This window comes from Stegodyphus dumicola, chromosome 1, assembly GCF_044657685.1.
Source record: "Stegodyphus dumicola isolate Sdum_Otavi_A_Nest chromosome 1, ASM4465768v1".
NCBI classification, from domain to species: domain Eukaryota; kingdom Metazoa; phylum Arthropoda; class Arachnida; order Araneae; family Eresidae; genus Stegodyphus; species Stegodyphus dumicola.
In genome coordinates, this window is record NC_140768.1 from 21094309 (window position 1) to 21113896 (window position 19588).

General features: G+C 35.0%; 1 protein-coding gene across 2 annotated transcripts in view; it reads left to right on the top strand.

Annotated features, from left to right (window-relative positions):
* LOC118203451 (endosome/lysosome-associated apoptosis and autophagy regulator family member 2-like) overlaps positions 1 to 19588 on the top strand; it is a 195613-nt gene that overhangs the window by 82755 nt on the left and 93270 nt on the right. For both annotated transcript variants that reach the window (XM_085813430.1, XM_085813436.1), the window contains exons 2-3: positions 10526 to 10649; positions 15830 to 16037. In XM_085813430.1, the coding sequence (XP_085669556.1) occupies positions 10526 to 10649; positions 15830 to 16037 (332 nt within the window). The remainder of the gene's footprint in view (positions 1 to 10525; positions 10650 to 15829; positions 16038 to 19588) is intronic.

Genomic DNA, 19588 nt, shown 5'->3' on the forward strand with positions numbered 1-19588 from the left:
TTCGACCTTTGCCGAATCCATTTAGAAGATATTTTTGCGTAACGTCTGTAAGTACGGACTGAATAAAGGACTATTGTTTCCAAAACGGATTTTGAAATGGATTCAAAAGAGAGTGTTTCGTGATGTTGCATGTTGTACATACCACAGAGTATTGAGAGTAAAACCATTAACTATAGAGTATTGAAATTTCGTATATGAGTTTATTATGACATCTAGATGTGCACCTCCTTTTTACTTCCTTGTACGAAGTAAAAAGGAAGTATTGTAATCGCGAAAAGCTTCAGGCAGCATATTTCAACGAAAATATCCACTTTGACCTCTTTCGAATGCAATTTAACGATGTTTTTGCGTAATATCTGTACGTAAGGACAGAATAAAAGACTCTTTTCCTCCTAAAAAACTAAAAAACTGCTTTAAAAGGAATTCTGAAGAGAATTTTTCGTGGCGTCTGTACGAACGTACGTATCTCGCATAACTCAAAAACAAGTAGCCTCAGAATGTTGAAATTTTGTATATAGGGACTGCTATAACATGTAGATGTGCACCTCTTATTTTGGTTTCAATCGGCCGCGCCAATAAGAGTGGATATATTTATAACAGAGTGGATATATTTATAAATATATTTACAAATATATTTATAAATATATCCATTCTGTTACCCGGCTCAGCGATCTCAGTTTCTTTACTCTTATATGTTTGTAAATTGTACATTTTTTGCTTTAAAAATGATTCAATTATGTTGTTTTTATCTTCCGGTTAAAGTTTTTATGCCTTTCGTAATTCTGGAAACAATATTTGTACAATTATCAACAATTTAAAAGCTGTTTAAGTGCGGTTAAGTTTTAAATAACATGGCGAACATATTTGTTTACATTTGAAACAGCAGAATTGTAGATTTGTTGCCAATCTAGAGACACTAAGCTTCGCAACACAAAAATAGCGCCTTCATTTATTATTGCGAATTAAATCATGCTTAATCCTTTCTGGAATTTTTTCAAGGAAGTAAGTATTTAAAATTTACTTCGTAATTTTTAATACAGATATTTTGAATTTTTATGTATTTTTGCCTTGTCGCGAAGTGAAAACTGAATTAATTGAATGAGAAATACTAAATCGTCTGTGAAAAACTGTTTCTTTTTCGTTTTGTTTGCTTAATTTCTTTTATACATCGTTCTAGCTTTGTTATAGTATTTGAATACAACATGTGACAAAGATTAGACAATTCTTTAAATGATATAAATTGTATGCATTCTGAGTTATAATATGAACGAAATATAATACTGTTAAGTAAACCTAGCGCCAGAGTGTCGCTATGGTAAACAAAGTGAATTTTAAAGAATGCATTTATTCTATTGGGGTTTATATGCTGTCGGCGAAGTGGGTTTAATTCAATCTAATAAGTGTAAATGAAATGCAAGAAAAATGCGTATAATTTAATATTCCGTACAAGGAAGTCATGTGGTGTACACATCAGATTTTTTTACTTCCTTGTAGGAAGTAAAGGAATTATTGTAATCGAGAAAAATTCCGGGTATGATAGTTAAACGAAAATATCCGTTTTGACCGCTATCGAATGCAATTTAACGATGTTTGTGAATTTTGTATATGGAACTGCTATAACATGTAGTTGCGTACCTCCTATTTTGGTTGCAATCGGCTGCACCAAAAGTGTATAAATATATATACATATAAATACCCACTCTGTTACTCGACTCAATGAGCTCAGTTTTTTTAATTCTTATATGTTGGTAAATTATGCATTTTTTGCTTTGAAAAGGATAGAATTATGTTATTCTTATCTTCCGGTTAAGGTTTTTATGCTTTTAGTTAATCTGCATGCATTTAAGCCTTCTTCTTCTTCCCCCCCCCTCCATAGCAGCCATATTTGTTTACATTTGAAACTTAGCAAAATAGTGAATTAAGTCTTTCTGCATCTTCAGTTCCGTTTTGCCGAATAGCAACCAAAGGACAACTTTTAGTTTTGTGCGCCAAAAGGTCTGCATTCTTGCCTGCTGGCCCAGTTGCTTATTTTTGCGTACAAACTGTAATTTTGTAAATGTTTTTTAATTGTTTTAACTGTATTTGGTGTTTTATGTTTTTCTATATCTTTCAATTTTTAATGAATACATTTTGAGTTTTTATGTATTTTTGTCTTGTCGCGAAGTGAAAACGGAATTAATTAAATGAGAAATATATCCCTAATGAAATTCGAGGGAATAAGTTTAAAAGAAATGCGAGAAAAATGCTATAATTTAATATTCCGTACAAGGAAGTCATGTGGTGCACACATCAGATTTTTTTTATTACAATCGTCAACGTCAAACGTAGATATATGCATCTCTTATCCGACTTAAAATTCCTTATCCGGTCTTAATTTTTGCAATCGTTGATAGTAGTCATATATTTCCAATTACAGATGTGTTTTAAATGACGAAAATATTCATGTTTAGCAGTGTCAAATTAAAAAATCTGATGTATACACCACATGACTTCCTTGTACGGAATATTAAATTATATGCATTTTTTCTTGAATTTCATTTAAATTGATTGGATTGAATTAAATCTACTTCGTCGATAGCGCATAAACCACAATAGAATAAATGCACTCTGTAAAATTCACTGTATTTGTTTACTATAACGACACTCTGAATGCACAAAATTTATATCATTTGAAGAATTATCGTTGCCACATGTTCTATTCAAATACTATAATAAATCTATAACAATTATAAAAGAAATTAAGCAAACAAAACAGAAAAGAAACAGTTTTTCACAGACGATTTAGTATTTCTCATTCAATTAATTCAGCTCTCACTTCGCGACAAGGAAAAAATACATAAAAACTCAAAATATCTGCATTAAAAATTACGAAGTAAATCTTAAACACTTAGTATTTCCTCGAAAAAATTCCAGAAAGGATTAAGCATGGTTTAATTCGCAATAATAAATGAAGGCGTTATTTTTGTGTTGCGAAGCTTAGTCTCTCTAGATTGGCAACAAATCTACAATTGTGATGTTTCAAATGTAAACAAATATGTCGCCATGTTATTTAAAACTTAACCGCACTTAAACAGCATTTAAATTGTTGATAATTGTACAAATATTGTTTCCAGAATTACGAAAGGCATAAAAACCTTAACCGGAAGATAAAAACAACATAATTCAATCATTTTTAAAGCAAAAAATGTACAATTTACAAACATATATAGTAAAGATACTGAGATCACTGAGCCGGGTAACAGAGTGGATATATATATAAATATATTTATATACGATTGCAACCCAAATACGAGGTGCACATCTACATGTTATAGAAGTCCTATGTACAAAATTTCAACGTTCTGAGCTACTCGTTTGTGAGTTATGCGAGATACGTACGTACGTTCGTACAGACGCCACGAAAAATTCTTTCAGAATTCATTTTAAAGCAGTTTTATAATTTTTAGGAGGAAAGGTATCTTTTATTCTGTACTTACGCACAGATATCACGCCAAAACATCGTTAAATTGCATTCCATAGCGGTCAAAATGGATATTTTCGTTGAAATATGTTGCCTGAAACTTTTCGCGATTACAATACTTCCTTTTTACTTCGTACAAGGAAGGAAAAAAAAATAGTTTTCGAACAAAATCTCACTGCATAATAAGAGTTTATATATGTAGTTTATATATGATAAGAGTTTATATATGTAGTTAGTCTTACTAGCCATTGAAGAGTTACAGCACCCAGCTTGTGAAGTTATGTTTCAGTTGTTGCCAATTAACATTAAAACTTCAATTATGGAATGGCAAACGAACTTTAAATATTTTTAAGAAGAATTTATTTTAAAATTTATAAAAATTATGGAAACTAAGTTAACTTTGTAGAAAAGATTTATTAATCATCTATCCCTCAGAAAAGGACAAAGCAATGAAATATTAAGAATGTTATCTTTGTTGTTCTAATTTTAATGGAATCTGATAATTAGATTAGATACTGAAAATAAAATTGTTTAACCGTTTTCCATAATTTTGAGTTTTACAGTCATTCTTTTTTATATTTAGGCCTAAAGTCTTTTAATTGAAGGCAATTACGGAAGATTTATTGAGCTTGACTTACAATAATTTTCTGTAATTCAAAAGGTCCTTGTAAGAAATTGAAGCTGTAAGAATGAGTGTACTTGTTTTATTTTCATTTGGATTTAAATTTTAATGGAATTTAATTACCATAAAATTAATTTAAATTGTGCTTTCGTGCTTGCGTGCTTTCGACCCCCATGCAGTTTGAGTTTGAAACCCCTGCTGTAAGGAATTTAAATTTTCAAATATTCAGTATAACTGTAATAAGCTATTTTCTATTAGCTTTGTTTTTGTATAAATAACTAGAAAACCCGGTGGTCATACGAAATGACCGCTGTTCTAGATATTATAAATTGTACTTAAAATGATTTGTGTAAAGGTGTCTGCTAATTTAAACTGAATTACCCAGGGCAGGCTGCGAAGACGCACCTTTGCTTACTGCCCCACGGGGTTTCCCTCTTCTACTTGCTTAATTGCTTAAAGTAGAGGGCAATGAAGGGAAACCACTGGCGGTACATTTCTGAAGAGCCCACCGCTAGCTCAATCAATAAAGGTGATTTATGAAATGTTAATTCTCATGTCAAAGATCTCTTTGTACACAACATTTCTTGTGTAGATCTTTCCATCATTTTTAAGCTCGCCTTGCAGTGGACCATTCAATATTTTTAATTTTACGTCCGTTCTTTCACGAACTCTTGAACAATCAACATAAAGTTGACCGCGTCTCAGGTAAAAAAATGCCAACACGCTTAAACGTTTGCCCTGAGACTTATTGAGGGTCATAGCAAAGGCAAGTTTTAGTGGAAATTGTCTACGTCTCAATTGAAACGGCAATCCTGTGCCGTGTAAACTTTACCCCATTGGTTAGTACAGTTACGCAAGCAACCAATAAACTATCGGCGACAAACAGACACTTAAGCCGCATATATATATATATAGTATATATGGGGTGAAGTAACATCATATCCTCCGAAACGGCTCCCGGGCTTATCCAAGCACACCGTTGGATTCCGCAGGTCCGTGGCACGCCATTTTGATCATTCGCGTCTTCTTAGGACTTTAATTAGCCGAGATATTAATTAAAAACTAATTTTCCCTTACTTTTTCCCTACATTTTCCACTTTCTTTCTTGGGTTTTCCCTATTAGAGGGATTTGGCTACGTGCCAAATTATTTTTTCTCGAATAGCTGCGAAACGATGCCGAGTTGAAATTCGAGACGCGTATACTCGAATTCCAAAAAATTCTCCGAATCCATCGATACCGTTCTCATCTTCCTACAACTTTAATCGGTTGAGATATTAATTTAAAACTGGGGAAACGTTAATTTCCGAGCTCATTTTTCCGAGTGGCAACAATAAACTATCGGCGACACACACTTTAGCCGCTTATATATATAAAGATATAGCTCTCCATGCGTACTTCTTTCTCTATTGAAAAAGTGTTATTTTTACGTCCTTGTAAGAAATAAATTAATAGCGAAATTTTTTCGGGTATCCTATTTCAATGGAATTATCCAATTTTTTTTTCGTGAAGTCTGTACGCATGCACTGATTAAAGGACCCTGTTTACCAAAACGGATTCTAAAACTTATTTACATTTTTTTTTTCCAAAATGGATTTTTTAGACGTCTGTACATACTGTAATTATCTGGATTAGCTCAAAAATGATTAGTCCTAGAACGTTCAAATGTTTTATGGCATTGCTGTAACATCTCGTTGTGCACCTCCCTTTCTGGTTGCAATCGGCAGTACAAAACATATATATAAGTAAGCCCTCCCCCCTTACCCGGCTAGAAGTTTTTACACGGCCTTTATTTTCTCCGATGGTCGTAATCATGTACTCTCCATTACAGAAGAGTTTTAAATGGCGAAAATATTCGCCTTTTGGTAATGCCAATTAAAAAAAAAAGTTTCGACAGATAAACGAAATCTAACTTTTCACGCGGTTTCTAGGTTCCTACATTTATATTTGGAAAGTTTTATACTCGTTATGAAATTATAAAATTATAAAAAGTTCCACTCCCGTGCGATGAAAATCAACTGGTATATTTAATTTCAAAATTTGCATTCTTTGATGTCATTTTCAACTTGCCTTGAGGAATTTGTTAATTAAGTTAGAATAATAATTCAGAAGTCAAACAACAAAAATCAGCGTTATATTTTCAAAATTTTCACAGGACTAGTTTCGATGGTTTTACCGAACCACCATCCTCAGCTGCAAAACCGCCAATGAACAAGATAGGAAATAATGATTAGATAAGATAAGAAAGCCTGGACAAGAGTAAGCAAGTGGCGCCATCTGTTTTGAAACCAGAACTAAAACATAATTTCTTTAAAGGCCAAAGGCAAAGATGGATTAGAATTAGAATCGTTAACTAGAACAGAAAGATTTTTTTTTTAATGTGAAATGCCTCTAGAAAATCCAGTTCTCCAATGAAAGAGGTTTTTTGAAAAATTTTGGCAGCAGAAAAATCGAAAGTGTGATTTTCGGACCAACAATGTTGAGAAACAGAAGATGTCTGTGTTTCCTTTTTTCTAACATATGCCTCATGTTCCTTGACGCGAAATTTTAAGGCTTGTGACTTCTGAATTAGTATTTATTCGGCGTGTTATTGTGTCTTAATTAAGTTAGAATAATTCAAGGAAATAAGTTTAAAGGAAATGCAGCGAAAAATACATGTAATTTAATAGGATTTACAAGGAAGTCAACGCGGAGTCCACGTCATTTTTTTAAAGTTAAAATGTAATATTTTGCACTGTATAATTTTTAATTGCATTACATCAATCACGTGCTTTATAATAGATATACTATATTTGACCCACAGGATAAAGAAAACCTGATTATCAGGGTTTCAATCGATCTGAAAATCTGGTGTTCAAAATAATTACAGTTTTATGTAAAGAAAACTGTGATTAACAGTTAAAAATGCAATTTTATTTTTATGCAGGGAAAGTTAAAATGCTAAATATTTCCAAAGCCAACCTCTGGAGGCTAAGCCTTTAGTATAAGAATGGTGAGGGTATAGAAACTTGACTTCTTTTAGTATTTGATTCGTAGCATAAAGACACAGATATGTAGGTGTTGTTGGGTCTTTAATTGAATAGCAGTGTTGTTGGGTCTTTAATTGAATAGCAGTGTTATTGGATTTTAGAAATACTCTCCAAGAATTTGTTCCCACACCCAAAAGTACATTTTTGTATATTTAGTTTAAAAAATTACAGCATGATGCAAAAATTCTGCAAAATTATAGATATTTGTACATGTTAGAGGTTCTACTTCTAGCATAATTTTAAAAGAAATTTTCTTATTTTTAATTAGCAAATTTTATGGAAAAGACACATATTAGTATTAAATGCAAAATTAAGCAAACATTAGAATGATGCCTATTTTGTATGAAACTCTATAGAATTCGAAGCAGCTGACATACAAGGTGTGATGCAAAACAAACGAAACTAAGTGTGCAGCTTGAAAAAGAAGTGGAATTGATAGCAATTGGTTTGGTGACGTCATCCCACACACCTCCTCTATCCATGCGGCCAGTTCGGACTTAACTGTGTGTATGTGATTATGGCAAAGCCTCGAGGGCTATCTGCCTAAGAGGAGGGATGCCTTCGTGGAAGACTTTGTAAGGGAAACTGGCTCGTATACACGTTACACATGGGGAAAACCACGAAAACACCCATGCAGCCAGCCCGTTCGCGGGATTCGAACCTCGGACCGAACTACCAGTGTTCAACGACTTTACCGCTCGGCCACTGGTGGGCCTCGGCTTTAACCGATCACACCAGTTGAGAGTACTGCATCATTGAATGAACACGTGTATTCTGCCGGGAAAAATGTGTAATGTAAAACCCGAACAGCGAATCAACATCAAGTTTCTTATGAAACTTAAGAAATCAGCCACGGAAATATTTCAAATGTTAACTGAGGCTTATGGAGATGAATCTTTGTCTCGTGCACGTATGTTTGAATGACGTAAGCGGTTTTCAGGGGAAAGAGACGAAGCACGCATGTCAAAATCAAAATTCAAGGCAACGTTAATTGTCTTCTTCGACATTAATGAAATTGTAATGATTGAGGGGGTCAAACCAGTGGTTAAACTGTTAATCAACACAACTACATTGAAGTAATAAAAAGACCTCAGCAAAGAATTAGGGTAAAAAGGCCACAGTTGGGGGTGATGGATTGCTGTTGCACCAGGACAATGCACCCACTCTCACGGCCCTATCTGTGAAGAAGTTTCTGACCAGCAAAAACATTACTGTAATGGGGCATCCTCCTTATTCACCTGATTTGGTTCCATGCGACTTTTTTTAACTTCCTAAAGTTAAATATTGCTTAAAGGGAAGCCATTTTACCTCAGTTGAAGAGGTTCAGGCAAAAACGGAAAATCTCCTGAAGGGCTTTCCAAAAACGTCTTTCCAGAACTGTTACCAACAATGGCAACACCGAATGCAGAAGTGTGTGAATGCTGAAGGGGACTACGTTGAAGGTGATAATGTCATAGAGAACTGATTCTGTAGGTACAGTGATTTATTGGACCAGTTCTCTTTTTTTTTTCCTTTTTTTGTGTCCCACCTTGTATGTCCCACGTTTTTCAAATTCTGCAGAATATTTTTGCTGCTTGAACAAGAGAGACTTATCCAAATTACGCTCAAAACTGATATAGGTTTATAAAAAATGAATAAACTTGTAGAGACATTAGGAATTTTTGAAAGCCGGAGAGATGACAAATTAGCAATCGCCTTCGCCGGGAATCGAACCACGGACCTCTAGAATACCGGCCCAGCGTGCAGAACCACTACACCACGAAGGCAAGCTAGGAAAGCTGGAGAAATACTTTATATAAACTGCTTATGCATTTCGAACAGATGGGGCATGTACCAGATGCTTTCGAAATCTTTATAGTTTAATATAAAATTTACACTATTCAAAATTGTAACTTTACTTAAATTCATATCTGTAAAATGCTTCAAATTCCAACGAGTTTAAACTTTTACCCCCAGATTTAAAATATCAGCAATCAGTATAGTATTATGACAGAGAAAGATGGATTATTGAGAAACATAGACAGTCACAGATATTGCATAACTTTCGCTATGTCTTCCGTTAGATTGGTTTTAAATATAATTCATTCAGTTACAGGCTCCCATGCTTTGTTTCTACAGTGGATGGGCAAAAATATGGAAACACCTTGTGAAATGCATGTTTGAAAAGAAAGATTGATTTTAATGAAATATGTAGGTGGCGCTGGCGTTTTTGACTACTGACGCCACCTATACAACTTCGTAAATGTGCTAAACAGTTCAGTTGTTGTCGGATTACTGTTATGTGAGGTTGTCATTGCATTATGTCAGAGTTAACAGACTTCGAACGTGGGCAAATTGTTGGAGCACGTATGGTAGGTGCTTCCGTAAGCAAGGTAGCCGAGGTGTTTAGTGAGGTACTGTATCGAAGATTTATTCCGCATATTTGAAAAGCGGAAAAACATCATCTGCTAAATCACAGCGCGGACGAAAGTGTGTCCTGAGTGATCGTGACAGACGATCATTAAGGGCAATTGTGACGAAAAATAAGAAAACCACAGCTGCAAAAGTTACTGCTGAAATGAATGTTGTGTTACCGAACCCTGTGAGTACCAAAACAATTAGAAGGGAGCTTCATAAACAGGGAATTGCTGGCCGTGCTGCAATTGAGAAGCCACTCATCAGTGATGCTAATGCCCGTAACAGGAAAAGGGGGTGTTTAAGTCATAAAGCCTGGACTATAGAGCAGTGGAAGCGAGTAATATGGTCTGAGGAGTCTTCTTTCACATTGTTTCCCACTTCTGGCCGAGTTTACGTCTGGAGAACGCCATCTCAAGCCTATAATACAGACTGCTTGTTGCCAAGAGTGAAACATGGCGGGGGTTCTGTTATGGTTTGGGCAGCCATATGGTGATTCTCTGCTAGCCCCGTGATAACTGTGTCAGGGCACATGACTGCCAAGACTTATGTGAACATTTTGGCCGATCAAGTTCATCCCATGGTACAAACTTTGTTCCCCGATGGTGATGGTGTCTTCCAAGACGACAAAGCCCCTGTTCACACAGCTCACATTGTCCAGGACTGGTTTTCTGAACACGAGGATGAGTTGTCCCATCTCCCCTGGCCACAACAGTCACCAGACCTGAATATTATCGAACCTTTGTGGTCTACATTGGAACGGAAAGTGCGTTCTCGTTATCCACCGCCAACATCGTTATCTGAACTTGCCACCGTTTTGCAGGAAGAATGGTATAATATTCCCTTGGCAAACATACAGGAACTGTATTCATTCATTCCGAGAAGACTGCAAGCTGTTTTGGATGCCAACGGGTTTCCTACACCATATTAAGCAAAGAAACATGTTTTTTTTAAAGGTGTTTTCATATTTTTTCCAACCCCTGTATGTTATGTTAATTTAATTCGATATCTTTCTTTTGCAGCGTGACTACCATTATGAATTCACGGAATGTGACCAAAGTGGAGGCCGGTGGCGAGTTTCGGTTCCAAAACCTTTGACCTGCGTGGGTGGAGCTCCCAACCCCCCAACACGAGTTAACGACTGCCGTAAGTATAGTGGAAATAATTTGTTCCTCTAAATTTCTGCTCTTGATTTTAATCAAAGTGAAAAAATAGTATAATCATGTTATGTGACTGTTCTCGATGCATCTTAAAATTTTTATGAACACGTAAAATTGCTAAAGGTTATTGAGAAACTATTCATAAAAAAGGCGTACGAAGTAAAGCATCTGATAACGAGATCATTTTTAAATGTTGTTAACTAGTTAGTCTTTTCACATTTTGATTTGTTACGCCTAACCTTCTTTTAATTTACTTATTCGAGCCTCACCAGCGGCCGAGCGATAAAATCTTTGAACACTGGTAGTTCCGGCCTGAGTTCGATTCCGAGTGATATGCGCTGGCTGCATGGGCGTTTTCGTGGTTTTTCCCATGTGTAACAAGTATACGAGACATTTTCCTTTAGAAAATCCTCCACGAAGGCATCCCTTTTCTTAGGCAGATAGCTCTAATGTGCTTTGCCGCAATCAACATAATGTTCATCGCTTGAACGATCGCTTATTTCCTTTAATTCGAAGCCCACCAACGGTTGAGTGTTAACGACGCTATCCACTTGTAGTTCGACATAGGCCATATTCGGGCTGACAACATGGGCATTTTCGTGGCTTTCCCTATGGAACGTAGATACGAGCCAGTTTCCCTTAAAAATTCCTTCACAGAGGCTTCTTTCTCCTTAGATCTAACGTGCCTTGCCATAATCAAATAAAAAAATAAAAAAAAAATCATTTGATGTGATTTGGCTGAAGCGTGTGGCATGTTAAGACATACATAATTTCAGTTATTGTGAGAAATTGGGGACTAATCCAGAACAGGAATTAACTTCAGCTGAGATTATTTTATTTATATGTTGAGCAGAGAACGAATCATATTGTAAGTTACCATATTTATTAATCCATTTTTACTTCCTTGTACGAAGTAAAAAGGAAGTATTGTAATCGCGAAAAGTTTCAGGCAGCATATTTCAACGAAAATATCCCATCTTGACCTCTTTCAAATGCAATTTAACGATGTATTTCCGTGATATCTGTACGTAAGGACAGAATAAAACACTCTTTTCCTCCAAAAAAATTATAAAACTGCTTTAAAATGAATTCTGAAGAGAATTTATCGTGGCGTCTGTACGAACGTATGTACGTACGTATCTCGCATAACTCAAAAACGAGTAGAATCAGAACGTTGAAATTTTGTATATAGGACTGCTATAACATGTAGATGTGCACCTCGTATTTTGGTTGCAATCGGCCACACCAAACGTATATAAATATATTTATATATATATCCACTCTGTTACCCGTCTCAGTGATCTCAGTTTCTTTACTCTTACATGTTTGTAAATTGTACATTTTTTGCTTTAAAAATGATTGAATTATGTTGTTCTTATCTTCCGGTTAAGGTGTTTATGCCTTTAGTAAATCTGTATGCAATATTTTTAGAATTATCAACAATTTTAAAATTGTTTAAGTTTCTTTCGGTTTTTTTTTTTTTTTTTTTTTTTTTTTTTTCTTCATTTCTTTTATACATTTTTTTAGATTTAACTATATTATTTGAATAGAACATGTGGCAACGATTAGATAATTCTTAAGATGATATAAATTTTGTGCATTCTGAGTTATATTATGAACGAAGTATAATACTGTTAAGTAAAGCTAGCGCCAGAGTGTCGCTATGGTAAACAAAGTGAATTTTAAAGAATGCATTTATTCTATTGTGGTTTATGCGCTGTCGGCGAAGTAGGTTTAATTCAATCTAATAAGTTTAAATGAAGTGCAAGAAAAAATGCGTATAATTTAATATTCCGTACAAGGAAGTCATGTGGTGTACACATCAGATTTTTTATTATTGTTACATGGTCTGTCACTTGTATTTTCGTCAGCTGTCACCCGAATGCAAATTTAGTTAATGTGTGTAAGATTAGAATGCTTGAAGTTAATTGAGTTTTTGAATTTCTCCGTATTATATACTCCCAGTTCTTAGATTTACCTGGATCTGCTTTACCCTTTGCTGGCCATGTTTACTTCCGTTATTAGGAGGCTTGAGCCAAAGTTTATAGTAGCACATTGCCGAATGGTTTTGTACTTTAAATGCTTAAGTTTGAAGTTAATGTTCTGTGAATTCCACAAGCCGCAGTGGTTTGTTTTGTTAATTGCAGGAGCCGTGTAAATTATTATGCTGAAATTTTAATTAAAAGGTTTATTTTAATCCTTCTTCTCTGTTTGATGTTACTTCACTGAAAAACTCAAAGAGGGTAACAAATCGTCTGGCACTCCAGACGGAAATAGAATTTTTAAAATATTTAGGTTTCGTATAATTTGACTCTGTTGCCTGGGGGTGCTTATTTAATGCTATTATTGTAAATAAAATTGCTTAGGAATTGCACACTTTTTCTTATTGTAATTTGCATTACGTCTGTTAGGTTCTTGCTTGTGGAAAAAAACTTTTAGTAAATTCTCTTTAGTTTACCATTTATATGTTGACCTAACTATCTGATCTTTGAATTGATAATTTATTAAATGCGACTTTTAAAAATGAGCTGCAGCCAAAGCAAAATTTATAAGTTCTGTATATGCCTGAAAATCAAATGCATAAAAGTATTTCAAATGCGAATGAAATCAGTTTATTCTTTCCCAGCGGCAACCAATTCGTAAATATATTTTTTTGTTGTTGCTAATCTAGGGAACAAAACCTTTTGACCCTTCAGGCTTATATGTATGACTTCATGATTTAAATTTAATGTAATCGATTTATTGAAACAAAAATGGCAACACCAGCTATTTATTTAAAATGCTCACATTAACGAAACATTTTCGACATACAATGACGTCACATGCAATCGCCTGCTTTTTTAACGTCAGAAAGTGACTTTATATAATAATACTATTAATGTTTGGCAGTGCAATTTTTATTTCATATTTTGTAAAACTTACAAATTCTTGTTAACAAACTTTACAGTTTGAAAGCGAGCAGTGGCAACACTTTTCGAAATCAAGCAGAATTTTATCTCCAGCGTGCAAGACTGTTCCCACTCGGAAAAAATCAGTGCGAAAATTAGCGTTTTCTGAGCTTTTATTTAATATATCGTCTGATTAAAGTCGTTCGAAGATGAGAATGGTCGAAATGGCTTCCCACGAGTTTTTGGATTCCTGGAATACATCTCTCGAAACTCAACTCGTAGCTCTTCATTCTTGTTTTCGTCGCTTTACAGTTTTTTTTTTTTTTTTTTTTTTTTTTTTTTTTTTTTTTTTTAGTCCAAAGGAATTTGAATCCCGAAGGACTATTAGTTTCGTTTTGGCATTTTACGTCGGACTCATAAATGTCGGTTCACTTTTCAAACTGTTACCACAAAATGTTAGAGTCCTGCATTATATTTGAAGAAATTAAATAATGAAAAATCTGCGTAAATGTATGTATATTTCTCGTATTGTGATAAAACAACGGTACATAGAGTCATCGAATTTTGAATAACGTAATCCTCCAACGAATATGAGCATGTGGAAGACCAAATTTGAAATTTGAAATTTGTTTTATGATCGATTTCCTATTTTTTAAAACTTTGACGAATTTTTGATTAACAAACTCAAGGATTTCAAAGCGAGCAATGGCAACGTTGTGCAGAAAAAACATTTTTATCTCCAGCGCGTGAGTCTCTGTATCGGAAATTCTAAAGATATGCTCGTTTTAAAACTATTTTGCGATATTGCTGTTGCACTGGATCTTATGGTTTCATAAAATTCATAAAAGTGGAGTTCATAAAAATGGAGTCTTTCATAAAATTGATTGACAACAGAAGATCAACTAACAGCACTTTACGGAAGTCTTTTCATTACAATTTAACAGTTCTACATGTAAAAATGCTTCTAGTTGTGTATTTGGGTCCTAATAACGTGGTTAAAAATTAATATTAAATTAGAAGAATGAAATTCAGTTTCAAGAATTATAGCTGCAAAGGCATTTTTAACTAATATTTCAACTGAAATGAATTTCAAATCTAAACAATAATGTGGGATAGCGAGAGACTGAGGAATTGCAGATACTTGAGTGTATGGAGGAAATCTTCCAGAACGCATGCGTTATGGGAAGACTTAGCAAAATGGAGATTATGCCAAAAAGGTATGGTGATAGGGGTACAACGTTATCCGGGTACTGTATATGCATGACAGTCGATAGGTTTCATGCATGGCACGATCTCAAACTATTCAGAGATTTCATCTGAAAATCTGCATGCAATCGATAGTTTATCTACAGCTACATTTGAAGGAGTTCAAAATTACTGCTCCGGTATATCAAGTTTATAAAAAGAAAAATTTTAAAAAATGCTTAAAAGAAAAATTTATTTAACATTTTCCTATTTTTGTTGAAGCAAAATAAAATTTTAAAACTGAGCTAAAAAAATTTCAGAGTTCCGAATAAATTGTCATTGTTGTTGCTAATGCTCACTTGTCTGACCTATAGGCCTTCGTGGTCTTGGGTTACCACGAAATTCTTCGTGGCAAGGAGCGCAAGTTTAGGCCTGAGATTGGCAGAAGCCTTGAGCACCTTAGAGATGACAGTGCGGTTTAGCTGAGGATCCGCCCCCAATTTTGATGGAAAACACCTCGGGGGGGGAGAAGGGATCGGAGGGTCTCGCATCCGTCTTTCCCTACCATCAGCCTCTCGAGAGGGTTTTAGGCTCGCCGCATACTTGAAGTGCCCCCATGCCACACGGACACTATACATTTACAAACATCCATGGCTTCTCCGGGATTCGAACCCGGGTCCTTCGGCGCCTCAGTCAGCGGCGCTAACCATCACACCGGTTGGGCCTCGTCACGAATAAATGAATAAAAGTATTATTTACATCTTTTATGAACTTTAACTTTTGGGGGGGGAATTAGATTGCCGAAATAGTAAGAATGCGATTGATTAGTAATTCAATTTGATAATAATGGTAATAATGATGATTTGAGGATAGTGAAAATAATGGTAATAATACAATAATATTTTTTAAAAAAACCGTACTTCTGTTTAGGAATATATGATCACTTCCTCAGTTATTTCATTTACACTTCTAAACCTCAGTTGTAGAGCTGAAAAGAAACATTATTTAATGAGAAAACGATATTTATTATTCAAGAATGGTACAAGGTTTTCTTTTTATTTCGGTTATATTTATTTATCCATTTTTCTTTCAGGTATATCGTGTGAAGCGGGTACCTATTTCAACCGTTCTACCTTAGAGTGCGTTTCGTGTCCTCCCGGAACCTATTCTTTGGGCGGGGGCGTGAAGTTCGACTCATGGGACCATCTCCCCCTGGGATTCCACGTGTCCTTGGAATCGTTCGAGAGCAGCTTCCGAATGCTCCACAGTTTCAACGTTGACAGTGGCGTCAACTGTTCCGAGTAAGTTCAACTCTCTTGGTCTTTCTATAAGTAGGTTGTGAGAAGGATGGAATGTCTGAATTTGAAGACTTAACCTTTGATGATTATGACATCTGGGCTTGTCTTTAAATGCGGAATTACATTTTTCTTATGATATGCTATTAAAAAGTGTAAATCGACAATTAGTTATAACTTCTTCTGTAAATATATTATAAAGTTCTAATTAATTTAAGGGTTCTTAGCTACTAGAACTTTAGTAAAGACTCTAGCGACTATTCTCTGGTCATCTTATGATTATGGGGATAAAATCCGAAGAAGGGTTAAAATACCCTTTTATTCACTCAAAGAAATAATAACAGTTAGCCCCTCTCAGGGTTATAGTCTTCACTTGGGTTTTAACTTCAGATAGGAAATAAGAAACTAAGCTAATTGGAACTGACTAAAAATTAGCCGAAGCTGTACAGGAATAATTAACCGAGTTGCCCGGTAATTAAACTTCACAGGCGAATACTAACAGGCTGACGTAAGATTACGGCCGAACGTAGTAAGATAGGCTTAAAGTAACAACGTGGCCCGAAGGCAGAACACGCTCTACTGAGAACGTTTGAGCTTTTCTACAGAAGTACTGAACTTCCCATTAAATACTGATTGTACTTCGTTTACATTAAACGCGATACCGAAAACTCATTTTGGTCGCTGAATACTGGTAGTTCGGTCTGAGGTTCGTATCCCGCAAACGGGCTAGCTTTATGGGCGTTTTTCTGGTTTTTCCCATGTGTAACGTGTATACAAGCCAATTTCCCTTAGAAATTATTCCACGAAGGCACCCCTCCCCTTAGGCGGATATCCCTCGAGGCTTTGCCGTAATCACATAAACCAATCTAAACCATTCTGGTAGGGAGTTGTAGGTGGAGAACAAGAATTTAAATGAAAGGGTTTCGAAATTTAAAATAACTATTAGAAAACTAAAATAATTCCTACTCTTCTCGTATTTTCTTCATTTAAAGCTGAAAGCCAAGTTCTTAGAAAGAAAACTATACCGGGGCGGAAGAGCCAGGCAACAAAAAAAGATAATAGGTGTTAAGTAGGCACTAAAATTTTGTCACGTAACGTTAAGCAAACAAAGGATTACATACAAAAGATTTGATTTGTAACTCTACTCATATTCACTTTAATAATTATGGCTCTTCTGTTCGTCTTTTTCTTTTCGTATTTTTCTGTTACAAAAAACTATATCTTCGATCCTGCAAATGCATCTCTGACTTCAAATGTCAAAGCAAGAATTCTCGACATTTCTTGTAGAATTCCATCTGCAATTTAGCAGGGTGACCATGCTGCTTTTTGGAAGACGCATGACGTGCAAATTCGAAAATGCATATTCTAAATCCATTAAATATACCAATAGAGAACATCTTGAAAATCCTGTCGCGAGAAATCTCGAGATTCCTAGATTCCACAACTAAAATCTCCGTTTCTAGAAGTTTGGCACACAAACATAGAAACCTGTCCATCACATAAATTAATATACTGCTTTGTTATATTAAAAAAATTATTTAGTAAAGCATATTATTTATTTTAAAACAAATATTATTATTTTTATAATAAAATTTTAAAAAATTTGAAAACTATTTAAATAACCCAGTATTTAAGGTCTTCATTTTGTATGACTTTTTCTACCCTATTTTATAAATTCGATTAACAAGTTTGTTTTAACTTCTGGTAACAAACTCTCTGCCGAACGCAGTCTCCATTAAGCATTCCAACACTCTGCTCAAAGAAATCCAGTAAACATCAAAAAGAGTACAGCCACATTTGCGAATTCTCTGATCAGTGATTGATATTTTGGGTTTTCGTATCCTGTTGTGTTAGTTAACGGTCTTTCTATTGTGCGCTTCAATAAAATATATGCTTTGCATGTGTTAAGCAACGCTAACTGACAATTGGTTCGTAAACATGTTGCAAAGCGCAAAATGAGGATGTTTTGGAAGGGATAAACATAGAAAACAAGGAACCAAAATATAATTCGTGGCATAGGTCCGGAGAACAATAAAAATTACAGTGATACAGTGGAAGATGTTAAAACGGTAAATGTGAAAATCACTGGGATTTTGCTTTTCATTCGAATCTCTTGCCATTCGGTAAATGTGAGACATTTATCATTCAAACTGAATCTGTATGATGTGGATTAACGAATTATGCTGTTTAAAAGCAACACATAAGTTTATTAAGAATATTCATTTCTTACTTTTGAAACGGATTGATTTGAATAATAAAAATGTATTTAATTTAGGACCTCTCTAATTAAAAACATTCAATATTTTGTTAGAATGACGTTTGATTAACAAGCTCAATCATCCTCAAGCGAGCAGTGGCGTCCACTGTACGGAATAAAGCATTTTTATCTTCGGCTCAAGAGACTGTCTGTCGGAAATTGTAAAGTTATGATGCCGTTTTTAAATATTTTGTGATTTTTCTGTTGAACTGAATTGTATGTGGCGTAAGTGAGAAGAGCGCCATATTTAATAAAAAATGTTAAGACATAAAAAGTTAATAATAAAATGACTAAAAAATTTGTTAGCCATCTTACTAATGAAACAATTTTGATAAGACAAACTAACAAAGGATGGTTCACATGACTTCCTTGTATGGCCTATTAAATTATACACATTTTTGTTGCATTTCATTTAAAAATGTTTCCTCGAATTTCATTAGAGATAGATTTCTCATTTAATCAACTCGGTTCTCACTTCGCGGCAAAGCAAAAGTGCATAAACCCTCAAAACGTCTTCATTAAAAAATTGAAAAATACAAAAAAGCATAAAACGCCAAATACAGTTAAAACAGTTAATTTTTTTTTTTTTTTTTTTACAATTAAAATCAGTGTTTCTGCGCAGAAACAAGCCATTCGGCCATCGGGCAAGAAGGCAGATTTTTCGGTGCACAAAACTGAAAGTTTACTTTTGGTCCCACTCGGCAAAAACACACTGGAGATGCAGAAACTGAATTCATTAGTTTCAAATGTAAACAAGTGGCGGTTTGTTAGGTTTAGTGGCACTTAAACAACTTTTAAATTGTTGATAATTCTGTAACTATTGCATGCAGATTAACTAAAGGCATAAAAACCTTAACCGGAGCGTAAGAACAACATAATTCAATCCCTTTTAATGCCCAATTTGTACAATTTACAAACATATAAAACTAAAAAACTGAGTTCACTAAAGGAAACAAATGTTGTAGAGACAGAAGCAGAAGAGATGAAAAATGAGCAATGCCTTCGCCGGGACGCGAACAACGGACCTCTCGAATTCACGTCGAGGGTGCTGACCACTACACCACGAAGGCAGGCTAAAAGGCGGGAGAAATATCTTATATGCTCCCCCTTTTGAAGGTCGACTGGGAATTAGGGGACCCAATCGCCAAATACTGGTCGTGGCGAATCATCGTCCATCACCTTTTTCAGTTCGGGCGCCACTGTAGAGACACTAGATTATTTCGAAGCAGGAGATGTGAAAAATGAGCAATGCCCTAGCCGAGACTCGAACCACGGACCTCTCGAATACACTTCGAGCGTG